Source organism: Euwallacea fornicatus, chromosome 38 (genome assembly GCF_040115645.1).
Source record: "Euwallacea fornicatus isolate EFF26 chromosome 38, ASM4011564v1, whole genome shotgun sequence".
Lineage (NCBI taxonomy): Eukaryota > Metazoa > Arthropoda > Insecta > Coleoptera > Curculionidae > Euwallacea > Euwallacea fornicatus.
In genome coordinates, this window is record NC_089578.1 from 1,505,590 (window position 1) to 1,525,301 (window position 19,712).

Consider the following 19,712-nt stretch of genomic DNA (forward strand, 5'->3'; position numbering starts at 1 on the left):
TTTTCGCAATTATTTTCAATCGAAGGAGCGACCGGTGCTGAGAGTTCGCCGAACCTGCGTTCGTCCGTTCTCAGATAGGGCCAGGGACGACCTTAGGAATCTCATGTGGGATTGTGTCTTTTCATTGTGCCGAGGGTAAACGCGAGCCGCAGACTAAAAGTCTTTGTTGCCCCCCGTCTCGAGGTGGATAATGGAACTATTGTAAACAATAATTGTCTTTATGGCACAAGTGCCACCCGAACGCTACTCCTCGCCATCATCACTTCGTTCCCCCTGTAAACTTCAATGGGGCGTTGGAAGTTTTTTCTTTGGGCCGGTTTCGGTGCGTGTCCATCCCAGTTTGATCTTTTCCGAAGCGTTGCGGTGCGAGGGAATGACGAATTTTGTGCAACGAACGGCGGTACAGGTACCACCGCACTTCGTAATTTTACAGAAATACATGACTAAGTGCTATTGACCCTGAATAAAGTCCCGATCTCGTATCATCGCGATACGTTGCAGTTTTTTCCTGTTATCAATCGTCAAAAGGATCTATGTACCTCGCTGGTACATAATGTACGTCTTCCAATTGAGATTATCAGACTACTCGAGACGGTTCGGGGCGACAAGTGCACTGCACAGACATCGAACACAAGAGGACATTACAGTTCGGACGCCATGGAGAAAACTACCCTTGTTTGCTTGCTGGTGTTGTACAGCTTTGTGGCCTTCACTGCTGCAGCTTTGACCGACGAAGAGGAATGGCAAGAGTTTAAGGTAAAAAATGTGACGCTAATGATTGTTACGTGGCGTTTTTCGCAATCGAGGAAAAAACTCGATTCAAAGAAACTGGACGTTTTTGATAGACCGTGCACCACAAGCTGTACCAAAACAAAGCCGAAGAGGCAACTCGCTTCCAAATATTTAAGGACAATCTGGAGGAAATTCGGGAGCACAATCGGCGATACGAGAGAGGAGAGACGACGTTCAAGGAGGGCGTGAACCAGTTCACCGATATGACTGCCGAGGAGTTTAAAAGGATTTATGGACACGGGGTGTTGCCTCAAGTAGACGAGGACGAAAAGGGTCACGGACACATCTGAAATAACGAACGTTTCAGGAAATTTATAAATATAATAAAACATCATTAACAAACGATACCGTTGATGTTTAACAAAATCGACAAAGTGGTTATTTCTGTTTCCCAGCCTTGGTACCGGTTTTGCCCCTCGGCTTCCGGGTACCCTTGCCGCCCTTTTTGCCGCGTCCCATTGTTTTTAGCTTGTTCTTCTGCGCCCTCACATCTTTCTTCATTCGGGGATCGACCACTTTATATCTTCCCTTGACGCCGGCGGGACGCGCCACCCTTTTCGCTGCCGAGTGCTTCTTGGCGACCACGTAGGTGACCTCTTTCTTGGGTTCTTTGGTCGCCTTTTTGTACAACCTACGAGGAAACGGCGGTAGAAAATTGACGGGTGAGGAGCAACGGGATATTTCCATTTTACCACAGTTACAAAGTCGCGCTCTAGGCAGGGTAATTAATTGAGCAAATTGGCAGGTGCCAACTCGTGGGCCCCAATTGACGCTCGATGAGGGGGGCCCGACTCGCGCAGAAAAGGACATAGAAACCGTTCTATGGTCGCGGTCTGAATCGGAATATTCCGCGACTTTGTCAAAATGGTAAAATTTCATTCTCGGCCTAAACTGATCGACTCACTGCCTAATCTGCTGGGCCTTCTCTTTCTCAGAGATGTCAGCGTTATTCAGTAGAGCCTCCGCCTTCTTTTTGGCCTTCTCCAACTTCCTCAGGGCGCGCCTCTTCTTCCTCGCCTTGGCTTCCACCACTTTCTTTATCGGCCTTACATTGATGTCTTCCAGCTTTTTCTTATACTCGTCGACTAATTCCTAAAGAGAAACAAAAAGAAATCATAACACGGGTGGGTGGTCGCTGGAAACGCCGCTGGTGCAACGGCGCACTGCCCGTGCCCAGGTACCATCGCAGTTTATAGAAATGCAACATAGATATGGACGATAGGAACCTCTAGTGCAACCCGGTAAAAGTTGATTTGATGACTTTCAATGAAAATTTCGATTGACCCTGTTGAAATTTGGCCGTCACCTAACAATTCTATCAAGTTTAAATGGAGAGTAAGTTTTTGCGGCTCTCCCTGTGGATCTTGGAAGTGTCAAGAAATCGATACCTGCCTTCGGTACCGGAGCTTCTTTCCTCATGTGTTTTTTCTCGTCCTGCACGAACCAGTCCGGCAAATGGTCGTCTCCAAAGGTGTATCTGTTCCATGCGCCGTCAATTAAATCCCGTTTCGCTTTCTTGCTGTTTACCATCAGTGTCCCCAGGGCCAGCTCCTCGTCGGACAATTTGTACTTTTTGCCGCCCTTAGTGCTGCGCACCACTTCGAAGCCGTCCTTTCTCGGGTCGTTGATGGGTTTGAGCGTTGCCTTTTCGATATTGTAGTCAGAGTCGCTACTGCAGGCATCTGAACCGTCGGAACCATAATCATCTGAACCGTCGGAACCATAATCATCATCGGTCGCGCCTAATTTCGTCTTCGCAACCTTCGCATTTGCTTTACTCTTAACCTTCTTGCCAGTGGTAGTTTCACCTACAAACGTTGCTCATTAAAACAAACTGATCGTCAGATGAAGGGGGACGGCAAAGAACTCGCCCAATTTCGGCTGGTTGTAACTTGTCTCTGCATAATTCTAAAAGCAGCCAACGCCGCTTGCTTACCAATAACCTTCGCTCCTTTCTCTTTAAAGTCTTCCACCATTTTGTCCAAATCGGCGTCCTCATCTCCATCATCAATCAAGTTTTTGAATATATCACGCTGAAACCACAGTTCCGCTTTGTGCGTCCTCTTCTGTTCCTTATTTCTATAATCCAGATCGGTTATTAACGGATGTTGCTCCTTCTCCTCGGCTTCTGCCTCTTTCTTGTTAGTATTCGTTTTCCTTTTGCGACTCAAACTTTCGTGATCGGAATCGTCAGAATCAAAACCTACAACGAAATTCATGTATTCACGTAAGGAACCCGATCACTAAACGGCCCCGTGTAAGTCCCGCGCTCTTGTCTAAGAAACAGGCGAATATCTAAAACTACCTACCCAAATTCTGCTTTGCACCTTCCTCCGAATCGTCATCATCACTCTCAATCTCCAATTCAGAATCGGAATCCTTGTAATAGAGCCCCGAACTATCTAAATGCTGTGAATACTTGTCGTATTTCAAATATTTTGACCGAGATTTTTCGTCTTCACTATCCGAATGAACTAGAAAATCTGGAGCTTGTTCTACAACTTTTTTCATGTTGTCCATATCGTGAACTTGCTTGAGCGAAAACATGTCGTCGGCTTCCGCCGTAGGCCCATCGTCACCTAATGATTATCATTAATGTTACTGCACCGAATCAAATCTGTTGTTTACCTTTCAATATCATCTTCAAGTTTAGTTTCTCGTTTAATTTCTTCCTTTCCTTCTGCACCTTTTTCTTTTTCCTCTTGAGCTCCCTTCGTTCCTCTTCTTGCAAATCGATTACTTGTTTGTCCACATCTTTCATCTCATCATCGTCGTCATCGTCACTCATTGCTGTAGAGTCTACTTTCTCCTCAATTTTAACATCCGATTTTAAGTCCTCCTCAGCTTTGAGTTTCTTCTCCCATTCCTCATGTAGCACTTTCCACCAAGCCATAACATTACGAAGGTCCTTCCTGCCAAGTACCTTGATGTCCTTAAAGCATTCCTGAATTTCCCTGGTGGTTTTCTTATGATTCAAAATTTCTGGATCGTCAAACACAATTTCTGACGCATGCTGCAGTACGTCTATGCCATTTGCATGTTGCACAAAGACAGACGCTTTCAGCTGATGATGCAAGGTGTAGTCATTCTCTGGATATCCTTCAGCCTTACCTTTCCTCTTTTCCGGGTGGAAAATATTGAGTTTGTTCTTGGGCTCAATTTCTAGCTCTTGGAAAACATACTTTGGGTCCATGAATTTGGCATCGATTTTATCTGGACAAATGTAATGCTGGCACACAACGAATATTTCTGCGGACTCATTACGGGAAGCCTGCGGCTTTGTGGCATGAACTTTTTTGAACAGTTGCTTAAACACCCACACCAGCGGGTTGTAATCTTTCGAGCGGAAAACTTTAGTTACAAACCATCCACCTTTGCGGAGGAACTGAGTGGCCAGCTTCAGGGCGCTAAGTGTGAGACAAGCTTGCGTGTATGCATCATGTAACCAGTTTTTTCCTACGTTTGGAGCACCGTCGTGCAGAACTACATCCACCTTCCACGTCTTTATTTCTTTGCTGATGGCCACCTTAAACGTTAAGATATTGAGTAAGACAGATTTTCAGAGTCGGGTAGGAGGACTGAAATATGATTTGCGGAGTGAAATTGATTTCGAATCGTTAACAAAAATAGGAATTAAGTCATAAGCAATCAATTTTTGATGCAACAAAGCTTACCCGGCATTTCTCTGTGGTGATATCCTCAGTTAAACCAATTGTGCCCGGGATTGCTTTAATGGGAAACAGATCGACACCAATAATTATACTTGACACTGGCATGTTTTGTTTGGCAACTTGCATCCACCCTCCTGGGGCTGCACAAAGGTCTAAACATACTCTCGATTTTTGCAGGAACTCAAACTTGCGATTCAACTGGATCAACTTGAAAGCTGCTCTTGACCGGAAACCTGCAAAAGGGTGAGTTTGCATTTAATCTTGTTTGCATGGAAATTGGGATTGGATTGTAGCTTGATTAATTGATAAACCTTATTTGTGCGGGCCTTCGACTGGTTTACGTGGATAACTCACCGGTTTCTTTGGCTAAATGGTAGAATTTGTCTTTACGTTGTTTTCCAATTTTTGTTTTCTTCCCCATTTCGGTGCGACGATTTTTACCACGCTGAAAACTGCAAATAAATAAATTTTATACGATCATTAAACAATAAACAAACCTGCGAAGTGAGTCTCAAGTGGGTTTCTTCAGGCTTCGGCCTCCGCTGAAGCACAAAATGCGTTTGGTTTGGGTCATGAAAGCCCTGATGTAAACGTCAAATTAAGTTAGGTTAATGGCATCCATTAGCACGTGGCTGAGGCCGCGGTCACGTGTGTGCGGAAAATACTCTCATTTCATTGGTTGAAAATTTTCGTGGTACAGTCAGTTCCAAAATTTGCCAGGACCGTATTTAGCGGGAAGAGTTGACCATTCTTCGCAAACGAAACGCAGGATGAAACTAACCAAGACTTTCATGCTAACGGCAACGGACTACTGGTCTTAGTTTTCTTTTATCCATCACCAAACGCGGAGAAAAAATTGAATAGAAATTCCAAAATTTCGGTTTTTTTCCGAAGTAATTGAACAACTAAAAATAATTTTGTGGATCTGGTCGAACCTTGAAACAACTATTTTGAACGCGCAACTTTCCTCCTATTTAACCAAGTTTGTCACCATTAACGAGATCCCAGTGATGGCTATCTTGATCTGAGACAGCCTGTATAATAATTTATTTTTGAGAAGAATTTTTTGCTGAACCTACTTCTTAGCGCCTCAAAACAGGATTAATGATCTTTTAAACTCTACACAGAAACGCTGGAATCGAGAAGATTTCTCCATAAATCTTTATGGACCCCAATTAATTGGATTCCAAAGGCTTTAAGTGCTTTGAAGGCATGCAGGTCCAGTCTGGTGTTAACGCCACCATTAGTCCATGCCTCCTTTTCATAACTCATTTTAGTTGCAATGGACGCTTGCAACATGCCGCCTTGCTACCATCCACGTTTCGCTCTCGCATTTATTCAAATTCCACGTTTCCAAAATCACCTCAACGAATTTGTGCACGTTGATGACAATATGGCGAGTGGATTTCCGAATGATAAATTCATTATCGCCTCTGTCTCATGTGGACGATCTAAGGAAAAATGAAGATAGAGAAGAACCAGAGGCTGAGGAGTTGGTACCAGTTCCAATCATATGAGGGGCACTTAAACCTATTGTGTGGACTTTTGCGATTTCTTTGAGCCTCGGAATACTCTGGCTAGATTAGCAGCAACTTGGTAGTTGATTGCATTGGAAGGACTCGAATAAAACGCCTCACTTATTCCAATGGAGCGTCCTAAAGTTGCCTTAAACTGGATCATATCGGGTGTGAAGTCACCGTTCAGCAATCGGAAAACTGAGATTCTGGACAATATGAAGACGTTAAGGGTAAAACAACTACACACGTCTACGGCAAAACACACCAAAACGTCTGATATATGGTTCGCGTTGTCCTAATCGTAAGCACTTCTTCGGGCAAGTCTGATTCCATTGCGACAATGCTGGCAGATACTTCGGGAACAGTGGAAAACTAGAACGCCGTGATCTAATGTACGACAACACATTGTACACGTAACAGTTTTCGTCTTCCAATGCAGGGAGCTTTCCATCATTGCCCGCTTGCATCCCGCATTTTCTAATAACTTTGTTAATCCTGAAAAACTACCAAAATTTTGGCCGAAACTAATTGCATCGCGCATGCCATCGTTACAAGTCGCCGCATGTTTTTTGACTTAACGGGGTCGTACAAGAAACACGCAGTACTTACCCCTCCTTAGATGTTCGTGTAAGTCATTTCCGATATACAGTGAGATGTAAGAAACTTGAGTTAGTACACAGAGAATCTCGAAATTTTTGGAGCAATGATTTAATTAACGGTATAATTGATATACGTACACATTCGCTAAACACCAACATCAGTCTTTTCAATGACATCCACTAAAAGACCACCAAAAGTTAGTAAAACATTAATCTCAAAATTAAACTGTTTTTCCGCAATTTCTCTTACACTTCTTTATGTTCCTCACCTACTTACACACAATTCTAACATAATTATAATAAAGTAAAAACTTAGACATTTCATAATTTCTAAACTAATATTTTACACCTTTATTTTACCATTCTGCATCACCATTTGCCTTCTGGAAGACGTAGTCTACCCCATTTAAATTCATGATCCCATCTTTCAGGTAAAACTTCCATTTGTTGCGATTGCGAATTATTTTATCATACTGGCAGACCACAATGTTGTCTGTATCAAATAAATCTGACGGATCATCGTCAGACACATCATCTTCGGAATTTAAAGGCTCTTCTTCCCCTCCCTCTTCTTCAATCTCTTGGTCTTCATCATCCTTGTCATCGTCAAGGTCTTCGTCGTCATTATCATCGTCCGTCCCTTCCGAGGCTTCATCTGATGTATCCATTGAGCCATCTACTTGATTTAAGATTTCTATTGCTCTTTGTGATTTTCTTTTTGAATTTTCTGTAAGAGACAATCGTACAGGCTCATATATATATATATGTCCCAAAATTCGAAAACTTACCCTTCTTGTTTGATTTCATCCTTCTAGGCAGTATAAATTCAATTTCAACACTATCATTATCAGTATCACTGGAACCACCTCCATCAGTCTGTACAATGTTCTTATTAACAACAGTTACAGCTTGCTGTTGGCTACTGAAGGCAGCATTTACGTGTTGCTGTAATAAAGAGGAGGCAATAGCGGGTGGAAGCCCCATAGTTGCCGTAATGACTGGTCCTGTAAGTACTTTTTGCAGCTGGTTGCCCTGAAGTGCAGTAGCTGGAACCTAGAAAGATTAACAGATTTCCTTGTATTTCCAATGAATTTCTCTCAGATATTATTCTCAACTTAGATGTAACTTGAAAAGAAATATGTAGCTTTTCTACATTCTGTTAATAATCTCAAAACACTGATAGAGGATAAATTTAAGAAACCGACTGCCTGGCAACAGAAAAAACTCACAAATTTGGTCGATTCGCGCGTTAAAATATGAAATTTTATGGTATTTTTCCCAGATTAACACTGTACAAAATTGTTGGTTTATAATTTAAATTTCGCTATGGGTTAGCTCCCGTGTATGTATTATAAGCTCTTACTATTGAGCCCTAGTGCTCGCTTCGTAGCCCACATCTCATATCATTAAGAACTCCGACTTGGTCTTAAATATTAGGGAGTTTTATCTACCGTCTCACACATGTTTTTACATCCAGCTTTGCAGGTTGAGCAACAGGACCGAAAACACAATGACCTTTCGAGAATTATGGTGTTAAAACGTCGAGCTTTAACATATTATACGATTTAATGAGACAGGAACAAGTGTTTCGCAGAAATATGTTGTATGATTAGATGGCAGACACTATCCTGGCAAAATTCAAATGCAACAAAGGACTGCGAATCAAGGTTACTGCTCTGCCATCCATTAAGATTTTATCGACGTTGCTATCTCTGGCTCTCTTGCAATCTCTTTTGAAAATTAATTTTACCTGTATTGTCAACACTCTTTGGCCCTCGGTTCCTGGCTGCGGGGGTAACGTAATTTGAATAGGAACCATTTTAGTCTCCACAACAGACTGAACAACTGCTCCAGTATGGGACTGGCTCTGCTGGTTCTGCTGTCCTGAGGCTTGAACTTGTTTGGGAAACCCATTTGAAATGGCTTCTTGTTTCTTCGCCTTTTCTTCTACCTCATTTTGTACCGCTTTGCTGGCCACCAGTTTGGTTTCCCACGTTTGACGCAGTTCCTGTAGAACTTGTTCATCTACTCCTTCCTCCACAAAAAGTTCCCTCACACCGGATATCACATCTTCTATAACGTCTTGGTAAATTCTCAGAACTGAGGTCTTACATAAAGAATTAGCCATAACGAATCCTCAGCGTTTTAAGTTTATATAAAGGCCCACGGGGATTGTGAGTTACACGAAACTTTATCGGAAATTTTACAAGAAAGGTACTTTTTCATCAGTTTTCTTTTTTAACTATATTTTGAAATTATTGACAATAGATTATACGCTCATACCCCACTTTAGATGTCTTGGGCCCATTTTCACGGTTTGACGTTTGTTATCGGACTGACACGGACAGTGACAGAATCGGCGATAACGACCGAATTTTCCCGACAGAACAATTTCTCGGCTCAACTTACCCCGTTACGCTCTCGGACGGGGTGGGCTCACGGTTGGTCCGGGGTAGAAACGAAACGAAAGTGCTTTTTTTGAACTTGTCAATGTCACTTGTCGCAATGTCACTTACTATAATCAACAATTGAGGGTCAGGCGAAGTCGGTGTAACATTTTTTTTGTAATTTTGAAAAAAAAATCAGCGGTTGCAGGTGTTAATTAGCACGAATTAAAATTTTCCTGTAAGTCTGCGAATCGAAATTGTTTGGCCACCCTCAAGTCGAAGAGGGACAGCAGCTAACCTACCCCCTTAATTAAGTAACGAAAATTGCCCTTTTGACCACCAAGAATGAGTGGTGTACCTCTCTATATCGAAGAGGAGCTGGGAAGGAAATGGGATAGGTGTATATCAGATTCTGCCATAAAATTCTGTAAGTAACTCTCCTTGGATTTTCTTCATTAATATACCCTGTTATGTCATCACAAACACATGAGGAGATACTTAAAAATACTAAGTGAGAACAGAGTTATCGGAGAGAAATGTCACTCCTGATTTCTTCCAAGATGGGCCTGTGCATTCATTTTTCTTCATTAACCTTCGGTCTCAGAACCCCTCACGAGCAGATAACTATCCACCATGACAACCTGTCCGACTCAATAACTTCATCTTCGAGGTCCTCAATTTTGGTGCAAACGATAGCAACTTGTTGCTTTATTGCTACGCACCGTTTGCCTCAATCTTATTCTTCATGCAAATGTTTTTTCCACAATGTATCCAGGAACGATAATATTCCTGCTAAACGTTAAGTAAAAAATTGACCTGATTTTCCAACCTCCACGAAATTTTTTAAATCAAAGTTGCCTAACATGCCGGTCAGACACAAAATGGCCATTTATGTAGCCAGTGAGGAAACACATACTTTTATGTCGTCAGAGAACCAAAGCATTTATCAACTGAGTTATGACTTGCAGGTTCGTGATTTCTTTACATAACTAGTTGTCAAAGAACGCCCATTTAGTCACCTATCTGGATTATGAAGCTGTCACAATCAGAAAGAGGAAATTCAAATGCTCTAATATTTTGATGAGGTCTTATCTATCAGCAACTCATCCGTGGTCACTCTGCCTAATGTTAGCCTTCTCTTTACGTTAAAATGTCAATCGAACAATCATAGGTCATGGTCAGCTGATTAGATCTAATAGGATCCAAACTGGTCTTTAGAGTCCCTCAGTTGATTAAAAACAAATTAGAGATAAAATGCTGATAACCCTGGAAGCCCTCAGGTCAATTATACCACTATGTGCATTCACCTTCATTGGAATTTCTTATGTTTTGCAGGCAACAGCTCCACGCGAGCCCCCATAATACGCAAATATTTTTTCCGTTTCAGGTGGTGGCATTGTCATAGGCTCAGTATTTTCATTACTCTTTTTCAAACGGAAAAGGTGGCCAATTCTGATGGGAGGAGGTTTTGGTATTGGTATGGCGTATGCAAACTGTGAACAAGACCTAAATGCCACAATACGTAATTCTCAGCCACCCAGTGCACCTTCACAGAAGTAGCTTACAGACACTGCGTCTTAGTAATTACTCTACTGTATGGTTCTAACATATTGATTGAAAATCACACATAGCATGTATATATGGGGTTACTGGTGATTCGACGTGTTCCTTTGGGGTGGTGGCGGGGCGTGAGGTAAGGAGTAAATAGAACCCATATATGCACATTCCATAACTCACGAAAATTTGAGTTATTGCGATTTTTTTTGTTGTCTTAATGATTTCCGAGTGATTTTTCAAGAAATCCTCGGATTTCTTTATTTTTAAATTGGAAATTTAAGTCATGAGTGACATCTCGACACTATACCAATGTTTCTGGACATATTTCACTCCATGTGGAAGATCGCAATGCTAGACAAGTGGTCAAGTAGCGAAAGCGAAAAAATCGAGGCAGGATTTTTTTGAAAAATCACTCTGAAGTCATTACAAAAAACAAATTAAATAATTCAAGATCTAGTGAATTTTGGAACATGCAAATGTGGGTTTGATTTACCCTTTACCTCACGCCTTATCACCTCCCTAGAGGAAAACGTCGAATCATCAGCAACCCTGTATATTTTCTAATGTAATAAAGGAGTTTTGTTGGTTTTCCAATAGTGTAGTTGTTCTTGGAAAACCTTCCAAAGGCTTATGATTTAAATTTGGAAAAAGTGCTGCTAAAGGCATCCTCATCCTACATTAAAATTTCGAAAATACTCGAATTTTTTGCCTAAAAATCGCCGGATATTCAGGTTTTTGCTAAAAAAAAACCGTTTTAACCGCGAACTATTTAATAAAATGCAAAAATTAAATTTTAAACCGTGACACCTTGTATTCCCCCTATTTCTACCCTTAGCAATATCCGTTAAATAGCTTAAATCAGAACAGTTTTACGTGAGGAACGTGGGGATCAGTCATGAGCCATCGGGCCCCCTGTATGTCGACTTAAAAAGCAAATACTTCCATGGGTTTGGCCATTTGGGGGGAACACAACGTTACGTTCTCTCCCCTTGGGCAGTGGAGAATTCTGGCACTTAGCGGGGCCGTACTTTATTGTGGAAGTGCGCATGCGTATGTGCTAATCACTTTAAATTTAGACTTTGCAAGGGACTCCGACCCGGCCGCGACGAAAAGCGAAGAGTATCTTGCGAATGGTTCCCGTGGTAATGCGGTACTGGTAAGTACTTTCCACAGAAATGGTTCGGTTAGACGAGAGTTAAGCGAGAAACGGTGGCAGAAACACACATTACCGTTCCGGGCAGAGCCGCGTTCCTGCAGGGTCACTTTGGGTTTGAAATGTGGGTGGGAATATTTGGCACTCGAATGACTGTCGGTGCTTCCTACCACATCCATTCCCCTAGCAACGACCTCTATCGCATTTTACCCGAAAGGAGTTTGGAGGGTGGTCCCCCGTTGGCTTTAACCCACGACTGCTGGTGGTTCTCGGAGAATGGCGCGCCAGCAGATGATGCTGCAGGAAAGTCATGAAATCGCACATGGGTCCCTCGCAAGATGGATGGGACCGCCCTTGGCCGGCCCGTTCCCCGGACATGACCCCGTTAGATTTTTTTCACTTTGGGGCCCCGTCGAAAATTTGAGACACGCGGGAACGAGCTTGTCGAAGCTCCTGAACAACAAGACGTGTTGCCGAGAGATTCAGCCCCAACGGCCAGGAGGTGCTAGCTGCGCCTGGGACGCAGTGGACACTCGGCATTCTACGCATTTTCGTGTAGACAAGTGGCGTTCTCCACTGCTGGACCTTCTCCGAATAGCTTTGGGCAAGAGTGGCAGTCGCAAGCTTTCAGTTTCGTCCGAAACAATATTTATAACTTGTTTACTAATATTTGGGAAAAAAGAGCGCGTTAACCGCGGTCCAGTCGCGTCCATTTCAGCCCGTGATGCGCCACGTTCCAAAAATAAAAAACCGGTCAGCAAATCGTATTTTCATTCGTTTTATCGCAGCTATCGCAACAATTATAGAGTCGTTAACGTAAATTGTTTATACTCGTAAAATGGAGAGTAACAAATTCGCGCCCGTGACGCCATCACCGCCGGACGTTGCGGTGCCCAGTACTCCCAGTACCGAGAAAAAAGTCGGATTCAAAAGACCGACTTTGATCATTCCTCCCCCACAGGTGTTGGTGAAGCCCCCCACGGCCCATCTAACCGTTCCGGTCCAATCCCCAGAGCTCTCCTATGGGAGGAAGACGTCGCGATTCATGTTTAACCAGATTAACCAGCTGAGAGACTTGGGGTTGAGCACTGCGAAGAGCAGCTTGGGATTCGGCGAAAAGTGCGCATTTTGGTTGTATAACAAAGTGAAGGTACTCAGCAGGAAGTGGTTTACCCATTGTTTCTTGACTATAGTGCTGATTATCTACACCATCGGGGGCGCCATCAGCTTCAAAGCTCTGGAAGGTAACCGCAAGCATCCTCAGGTTTCAGTACGTTGGTGTTTTTCACGTGAATCCCATCAAAGTTTTCCGTGTTTGCGCTTTCGCCCCCCCCCCCCCCCGGCCCTTGAGCGGTCGCCCGCTTATGAGCAGATGCGCCCGAAGTACTCACGACCAAATGAACGAATTTTTCGCGTTTTCTCCGATGCGCTCTCTTCCGACGGATCCGCTCGCACTGGCCGCGGGAATCTCCCGGAAAACCTCATTTTCCAGCGAACTGGACGGCCGGACCACCCGACTTGACCCCACGAGACTTTTCTCCCCCGGGGCCGTCTCTTCGAGGCAAGGTTAAGTCGCCGCAACGGCGGACGATGGGAGAAACCGCATGCGAAGCGATCGCTGCGGCAACTTTCGCTGGAAGATGTCTCGATATCGTTTACCTCGAGAATCGGAAGTGTCTCGATGCGGAAAGTCGACGTTTCGGGCACTTTTCCGCCAGATAAAAATAATTTTCGACGCGATTTTGGGTCGGTCTTCGCAACCTGCCAATTTTTGCTGCCCATTAATAAGCATTTGTCGGTCACGTGCCATTGTACCCCCTCCTCCCCTCTTTGTTCATATCCGGAAAACGAGAAGCATTACAAAGGACCTTCAGCAAAAAATACCAAAATTTCACTACCAGCGGTGCTTTTTGGCCCTTTTTTTTCAATTTAAAATTTGGTTTCGTGGATAGTCGCCTGTGGCCCTTTAAATGAAACGCCCTGTATATTGCCAAGGACAAAAATGTACTCAAAAAGTGGGAAAAACCCCGACCGGGAGAGGGCTACAAAGCTCCAATTTGCCTCAAATTTTACCTCTCCCGAAGTTTTTGCGAAATTGAAGACGCGCGCTGCGAGCCAAAAGATCGTTTTGGCTTAAATTTTTTTAGCCCACTGTGCGCGTCGCCTCAGAGTTTTTGGGGTGATTTTGTCCTGCCGACATTCCACTCAGCGCCGCCCGCGGGGGCCCTCGCTCGAGCATTAGAACTGCGCGCGTGGTGGGCGGCCGAAGGAGGTGGACCCCGAACTTCCTGGAATTGTCGTTTTTGCCCTCGGAACGCCCGGACGCGACCTTTTCCTCGGGTTTGCCTCGGCCGGGTTGGAGCTCCGCGCTGGACGTCCCCTTCGGGAATTGCGGGCCTTGTTCCGCCTCAACTGGAGCCCCACCCGTGCTTCTCGTCGGCTCGTGGGCGCGCCAGCAATCGCCTCGCGATTCCACCTAACTCGGCGCTCCCTCGAGGGCGCGATTGGGCGACAAATCAATGAACTCGTTTCGATTTTTGATTTAGAGCCGAACGAAGGGAGCGTCAAGCGACCCGACTTGCGAGCGTTGAGGTACGAGCTGATAGAGGAAGTAACGAAACTGTCCAGATTGATGCCCTCGTCGAACCAAACCGAAGAGTGGAACGGCGAGGCGACCAAGAGGATCTACGACTTCTTCGGACAGGTGATCGAAGACAAGAGAATTGAAGCGTTCATCGAGGCCAACAGGGGGGACAAAGTGTGGACAATATGGAACTCCATAGTGTTTTGCGCCACCATTTACACCACCATAGGTAAGCGAAAAGATCGTTGGGAAATCGTCGATTTCGCCACAGCCCGAAACCTCGTCGTCCCACTCGGCCGTGGCAAGTCCGTCACCAATAATGCTCGAGCTTATGTTTATTTTTAACTTTTACTAAAAATATCCGACGACGAAACCCACGATAAAATTTAGTGTTTGAGCAATGGAATCTGAATCAGTGCGTCGAGATAAGAAAGAAGAGAGCAGCGGTGGAAATGTGAACAGCGATAACGTGACCGACGAAGGAACGATGCCCATAAAAGTGCGTGAAGTTGCCGGTGCCCCCGAGGGGGCGCAGTCCGCCGGGCGGGAGGGGAGCGACCGGGCTCCGGACGAAAACATCGAAGCTGCGATGACGGAAACAAGCGGAGCGCCAGAAAAAGTCGCTAGGAAGAAGCCGAAGCCGAAGAGAAAAATTCACGGAGGGGTCAAGAGGGAGCTCACCCCCATCAGGACGCTGGGAGATGGTCTGGGCGTCGACGCGGCGAGAACCTTCTCAGAGAGCGAGCCCGGCGAGCCTCCCGCAAACGGCAAAGAGCACTCCTCTGGCAGCACTAGCGAGGTAATTGTTTTATCGGGGCCACACGCCAGGAGTGAATGAGGCGCAAGACATGCAACATGAAACACAATACATGCAACGTAAGACGCAAGACATGCAACACTACACACTAAACAGGCAACACTAAACACTAGGCAGGCAACACTAAACACTAGGCAGGCAACACTAAACACTAGACAGGGAACGCCAAACACCAGACAGGCAATACTAGACACTAGACAGGCAATACTAGACACTAGACAGGCAACACTAGACATCAGACAGGCAACACTAAACACTAGACATCAGACAGGCAACACTAGACACTAGACACGAGACAGGGAACTTTAAACACGAGATGGGTGACGCTAGACACAAGACAGGCGAGATGAGCAATAAGACAGGGAACATGAGCCACAAGAGAGGCAAAATTAGACATGACGCACGCGGTAAATACTGCTTTGACGGCACAAAGGCGCGAACTAATTGACAGCAAAGGGGTGTTCCATTGAGCATCACCCACCGGGGCGACTCACCCAAACGGCGGTCCAATTTGCGTCCAAAGCAGCGCATGGGTCACGTCTGATGTTGCATGAGTTATGTCCAATGCTGCATGTCTCGTGAATCTCCGGTGTGGCACCGGCATTCGCGCTGGTACCGTCCACTCGTGGCTTCACCTGCACCCTCTGCGTTCCAGACCGTGAGCCGACAAGGCAGCTTCAAGAAGCCCTCGGGAAACGGCAGAGGCAGCCTCTCGGAATTAGCCCATCTGGAGCTCGTGTCGTTGTTTAATAAAACGAAGAAGTCCTTGAGCTCCGCCGCTCAGAGGGGGCGCGAGAGGTTCAGGAAGTACGAACGAAAGCTGGCCAAAAGAAGCCAGTCGGCCCCTCACAAGTTCGTCGAGGAGCTGCAAGAGAGCCTGGAGAAGGTGCAGCACGACGACTTTGTATTGAGGAGGAAGTTCTCGGATTCGGACTTCGGCGGTTCCACGAACGGGTCGCTGCGCTCGTCGAGCCTTCAGCCCCCCACGCTCCGGCACAGGAGGACGTTCAGCGGCGACTCGTTCACCTCCCCGAAGATAATCGAGGTCCTGGACCCGGAAACCTCCAACGTGGTCCAGAGGAAGACGATAGACGCCTCAGGGAGGGCCCAAGCGCTGGCCTTGAAAGTAGAAAAATTGAAGGTGGGAGGTGCGAGAGACTTCTTCGAAAACTTCCAGTTGCACAAGAAACAGTTTCGCAGAGACTACAGAGAGATCAAGACCACATTCCGCAAGTGCTGCTTCGAGCTCTTCCTGATAGTTCTCTTTTGCGGCCTGGGAGGCGTCATGTTCAAGTTCACGGAGGGTTCGTTTGAAGCCTACTACAAATGCGGAGTCAAACGGGTGAAAAGGGACTTCATCGACCTGCTGTGGACGAAGAGCCACAATTTCAGAGAAGACGACTGGAAGTCTTTTGCCCGGAGACGACTCAGGCAGTTCGAGGAGGAGCTGCACAGTGCCCACGAGGCAGGCATGAAGGAGTATAGTGGAATGAGGTCTTGGAGCTTCCTAAATGGGATCGTGTATAGCTTGACGATTGTGACCACCATTGGTAAGTTCTTGTTTTGGTGATAATGTCGATGCACCGCGACGAGGCGTCAATCAGCGCCTCGGGCAACGTTGAACGTTTCTAAAAAGCGCAAAAGTCCCGTGGGGCGGATGGAATTGTGGAAAATGGCCTTGCTGACCTCCCCATTTCCTCTACATCGAACGTTTACCAGCAACTTTACAGCGAACGCACCACTCTCCAGCTCTTCCTGAGGTTTTAACGCCTTCTCACCGCGCTTTTTGGACGATCGGATCCGTTCAAGGATCTCACAAACAGTTGCAAGGAAGAAATGGCGCAACTCCCCGTTCACGTCACAAAATGTGACGGTTGACGGTCGCTTTACGTCAAGTGACGTAAATTTAACGTGTTGAAAAAGGATAAAGAAATATTTGAACGTCAAAATACTGTCTTTGGTGACGTTTCCCGGTTGACCTGACAGATGACGTTTTGGAAGCGTCAAACTTTGTAAACTTTTGTTGTTTTTAGCGTTTTAAACCGTTATTTTGCTTATTCACCTTTCAGATTCCGTTTTTCTGAGCATTAAAATGGTTCTCCCGGTTATTTATCATTGGGGTTGTTGTTCGTATAATGCGCAAGTCCTTATACAGTTGGCGTAAGGACCTTATCGGGTTTTTAGCAATAAACATTTTGAAAAGATGCGGCATCAGTGCCGACGACATGAAGCCTGTGCCGCGACTCCAGTGGCGGAGGTATGCCTGTTAACAAAATCGATTTATGATTGTAAATTTGAAACTCTTCTCCGCCCCTGGCTGAAGTGGCAGGGCCAAAAGTCGGGTAATGTGCACATGGCGACCTCGAGTGCCTCGAACTTGTGGCGCCCTGCATTTACACTCTGCATATTTTGATAATTGTCCCATCTGAAGAATCAATGAGTGAGCATGACATTTTTGCAGTTTTTTTTTTAATTTTGTTGGGCGCATTCAAGTGCCAAGAACATCTCGAGTAAAATTGAATCGGTCCCTGCGCGCCGCGAGCCCAAACACGCTCATCAATGCGCCCTACCTACATACGTAAGTTCAGTGTGAAATTTTTTCTTTCAGGATATGGCCACATGTTCCCCAAAACCGACTACGGCAGGGCCCTGACTATCGTTTACGCCCTGATCGGAATCCCCCTCTTCCTGATAGCCCTCACTGATTTCGGGAAGCTGTTCACCAGAGCCATTAAATTCGTCTGGTCCTTCGTGCGCAGACTCTACTACACCGGAAGCTGCAGGAAAGTGAGGAAAACCTCAGGAGTTGATGTAAGGACCATTTTTCGTTGTGCGACGCTAAAAATAAGTTTTTGCGGCTAATTTTGCAGGACATCTTCAAGGGGGCGCAAAATCTGTACGACTACGCCACGTTCAGGAGGCCCTCCCTCTTCGACCCAAGCAGCCCCCAGGCCGCCGAGTCGGAGACCCAGACGCAGGTCGAGACGCCCACAACACCTGCAATTTCGAACTTCGAAATCGACGACGAATTCAACCTTCCCATCTCCGTCGCCCTCTTCATCTTGGTGGCCTACATCTTTTGCGGGGCCGTTATGTACATGGTCATCGAGAAGTGGAACTTTTTCGAAGCTTTTTACTTCGTATTTATATCCATGTCCACCATTGGATTTGGCGACTACGTTCCAAGAGACCCGGTGTTCATGATCGGGTCGATAATCTATTTGGTGTTCGGACTGGCTTTGATGTCCATGTGCATTAATGTAGTCCAAGCTAAGCTGAGCGACACCTTCAAGAAGGCCTCCATGAAAATCGGAGCCACGATGGGATTCGAGGTCGACGAGGACGTCAGCATCATGACTGCCAGTCCTGAGTGCATTGTTGAGGAGCTGAAGCCCGTGGAGGTTGCTGCCGTCGATGAGCGAACGATCGCGAACGAAGGACCAAATTGATCGATCGAATTGTTATTGAAGTGCTAGGCGAGCGAAAATTGCGCATTTTGGGGGGGTGGGCTCAGTTCACCCCCCGTGCTAGGATAAAAACCGTCATGTATCGACACTCAACGAATTTCGTTGCGAATTCGATCCATGCAATTCTCCTCTGAATATACCTCATGCATCGAAAATCGTTGATAATTTTAGGTCTTTCTGCTTGTGCAAAAGAAACAGCACTCGTGCAGTATGAATTACGGGCACGGGTGCTTACTTCATCCTAAATTTCACGCATCACGCTAAAACCATAAGGTAAATAAATGATAATTATATAAAATTATGTACGATTATATATTCGATGTGTAATTATACCCAGAGGCCATTTAAATGTCATATCCGCTCAGCTGTGAAGTTTGTCGAAGATGGGAACGTATGTCGAGCTTGTTTGTTCATATTTTTGTATTTTATTTATATATATATTTGACAACGTTTTCAGCAATTATTATGAATTTTTTTAACAATTAGACCTTTCCCATTAAAATTTCTTGTTAAAAAATGGGCTGAATGTTTAATTGAAATCTTGAAAATTAAAAACAAATAAAGCAACATAACCTCATTCGCCTCCATCATCAAAATTTAACGTTAACGTCATTTTGCAGCATATGATTCAAGCTACGACCTATTTTTCATTTTCTACTTCTGTTATGTAAAGTTCCACAGTTGGCTAAATGTGATATTTAAATGATCTCACTGTATATAAAAAAATTTACGTGTAATCTACATATGTTGATTGTTTGTGATTAAAGTTATATTAAAATGTGATGTTGCGGTTGAAGGAGTTATTTATGGCACCTGAGGTCGTTTGCGCAATGGTGCGCAACGAAAAGGACATTTTTATAATTAGAACTGGAATCATAATGTGAGGTATTTTTTAAGATCTGTGTTGTGACGAAAACCTTAAAAACATATTTAACTTTTTTTTCAATTCATATTTTTAAATCTTATATTTGTATTATGTCACGTTGTGAATTTATTGTTTCAGCAGTTTATAAAATAAATCTGTAATTCTATCATTCGTTGTTTGCATTAGTCACCTTCACCTGCCTATCACGAGGACGTGATTTTTTCCCGAACAGCCCAAAAATCCTTAAATGTGTGTTTGCGTAAAAATCCGTGGACCACCTTGACCGTGGGAAAAAAACCGAAA

At 44.8% G+C, this 19,712-nt stretch overlaps 5 protein-coding genes across 6 annotated transcripts; 3 read left to right on the forward strand and 2 right to left on the reverse strand.

Moving 5' to 3' along the window:
- Positions 1–559: 559 nt before the first annotated feature.
- On the forward strand, positions 560–1,166 carry LOC136349567 (cathepsin L-like proteinase). The gene is made up of 2 exons (XM_066301216.1): positions 560–756; positions 846–1,166. Exons 1-2 carry the CDS (start codon positions 658–660, stop codon positions 1,080–1,082), a joined length of 336 nt encoding a protein of 111 aa, XP_066157313.1. The 5' UTR covers positions 560–657; the 3' UTR covers positions 1,083–1,166.
- On the reverse strand, positions 1,094–5,201 carry LOC136349551 (pre-rRNA 2'-O-ribose RNA methyltransferase FTSJ3). 2 transcript variants are annotated; one of them, XM_066301180.1, is made up of 9 exons: positions 4,961–5,201; positions 4,818–4,908; positions 4,467–4,696; positions 3,421–4,318; positions 3,102–3,371; positions 2,729–2,995; positions 2,185–2,600; positions 1,697–1,884; positions 1,094–1,423 (listed from the first exon to the last, which is right to left on the reverse strand). In XM_066301180.1, the coding sequence occupies exons 2-9, from the start codon at positions 4,882–4,884 to the stop codon at positions 1,171–1,173; spliced, it is 2,589 nt and encodes an 862-aa protein (XP_066157277.1). In that variant the 5' UTR covers positions 4,885–4,908; positions 4,961–5,201; the 3' UTR covers positions 1,094–1,170. The 2 variants fall into 2 exon arrangements, with proteins under 2 accessions (XP_066157277.1, XP_066157278.1); XM_066301181.1 differs by having other exon boundaries at positions 4,818–4,915.
- Positions 5,202–6,664: 1,463 nt separating this feature from the next.
- Positions 6,665–8,929, reverse strand: TfIIA-L (transcription factor IIA L). Its single transcript, XM_066301212.1, has 3 exons — positions 8,330–8,929; positions 7,368–7,632; positions 6,665–7,306 (listed from the first exon to the last, which is right to left on the reverse strand). The coding sequence occupies exons 1-3, from the start codon at positions 8,705–8,707 to the stop codon at positions 6,936–6,938; spliced, it is 1,014 nt and encodes a 337-aa protein (XP_066157309.1). The 5' UTR covers positions 8,708–8,929; the 3' UTR covers positions 6,665–6,935.
- A 145-nt stretch (positions 8,930–9,074) lies between these two features.
- LOC136349571 (MICOS complex subunit Mic10-like) lies at positions 9,075–11,117 on the forward strand. Its single transcript, XM_066301219.1, has 2 exons — positions 9,075–9,393; positions 10,354–11,117. The coding sequence occupies exons 1-2, from the start codon at positions 9,312–9,314 to the stop codon at positions 10,524–10,526; spliced, it is 255 nt and encodes an 84-aa protein (XP_066157316.1). The 5' UTR covers positions 9,075–9,311; the 3' UTR covers positions 10,527–11,117.
- Positions 11,118–14,518: 3,401 nt separating this feature from the next.
- LOC136349555 (uncharacterized) lies at positions 14,519–19,578 on the forward strand. Its single transcript, XM_066301193.1, has 4 exons — positions 14,519–15,059; positions 15,733–16,627; positions 17,686–17,888; positions 17,948–19,578. The coding sequence occupies exons 1-4, from the start codon at positions 14,661–14,663 to the stop codon at positions 18,524–18,526; spliced, it is 2,076 nt and encodes a 691-aa protein (XP_066157290.1). The 5' UTR covers positions 14,519–14,660; the 3' UTR covers positions 18,527–19,578.
- Positions 19,579–19,712: the final 134 nt, after the last annotated feature.

Bases quoted from the DNA above. Each gene is read 5' to 3' on its own strand.
- LOC136349567 (XM_066301216.1), top strand. From the start codon at position 658: ATGGAGAAAACTACCCTTGTTTGCTTGCTGGTGTTGTACAGCTTTGTG. The intron at 757-845 runs GTAAAAAATGTG...CGTTTTTGATAG, and splicing joins AGGAATGGCAAGAGTTTAAG to ACCGTGCACCACAAGCTGTA.
- LOC136349551 (XM_066301180.1), bottom strand. From the start codon at position 4,884: ATGGGGAAGAAAACAAAAATTGGAAAACAACGTAAAGACAAATTCTAC. The intron at 3,372-3,420 runs GTAAACAACAGA...GATAATCATTAG, and splicing joins CTTGAAGATGATATTGAAAG to GTGACGATGGGCCTACGGCG. The intron at 1,885-2,184 runs GCAGGTATCGAT...GTTTCTCTTTAG, and splicing joins AAGAAGCTCCGGTACCGAAG to GAATTAGTCGACGAGTATAA.
- TfIIA-L (XM_066301212.1), bottom strand. From the start codon at position 8,707: ATGGCTAATTCTTTATGTAAGACCTCAGTTCTGAGAATTTACCAAGAC. The intron at 7,633-8,329 runs GTAAAATTAATT...TAATCTTTCTAG, and splicing joins AAAGAGTGTTGACAATACAG to GTTCCAGCTACTGCACTTCA. The intron at 7,307-7,367 runs GTAAGTTTTCGA...TGTCTCTTACAG, and splicing joins GATGAAATCAAACAAGAAGG to AAAATTCAAAAAGAAAATCA.
- LOC136349571 (XM_066301219.1), top strand. From the start codon at position 9,312: ATGAGTGGTGTACCTCTCTATATCGAAGAGGAGCTGGGAAGGAAATGG. The intron at 9,394-10,353 runs GTAAGTAACTCT...TTTCCGTTTCAG, and splicing joins AGATTCTGCCATAAAATTCT to GTGGTGGCATTGTCATAGGC.
- LOC136349555 (XM_066301193.1), top strand. From the start codon at position 14,661: ATGGAATCTGAATCAGTGCGTCGAGATAAGAAAGAAGAGAGCAGCGGT. The intron at 15,060-15,732 runs GTAATTGTTTTA...TCTGCGTTCCAG, and splicing joins CCTCTGGCAGCACTAGCGAG to ACCGTGAGCCGACAAGGCAG. The intron at 16,628-17,685 runs GTAAGTTCTTGT...TTTTTCTTTCAG, and splicing joins GACGATTGTGACCACCATTG to GATATGGCCACATGTTCCCC.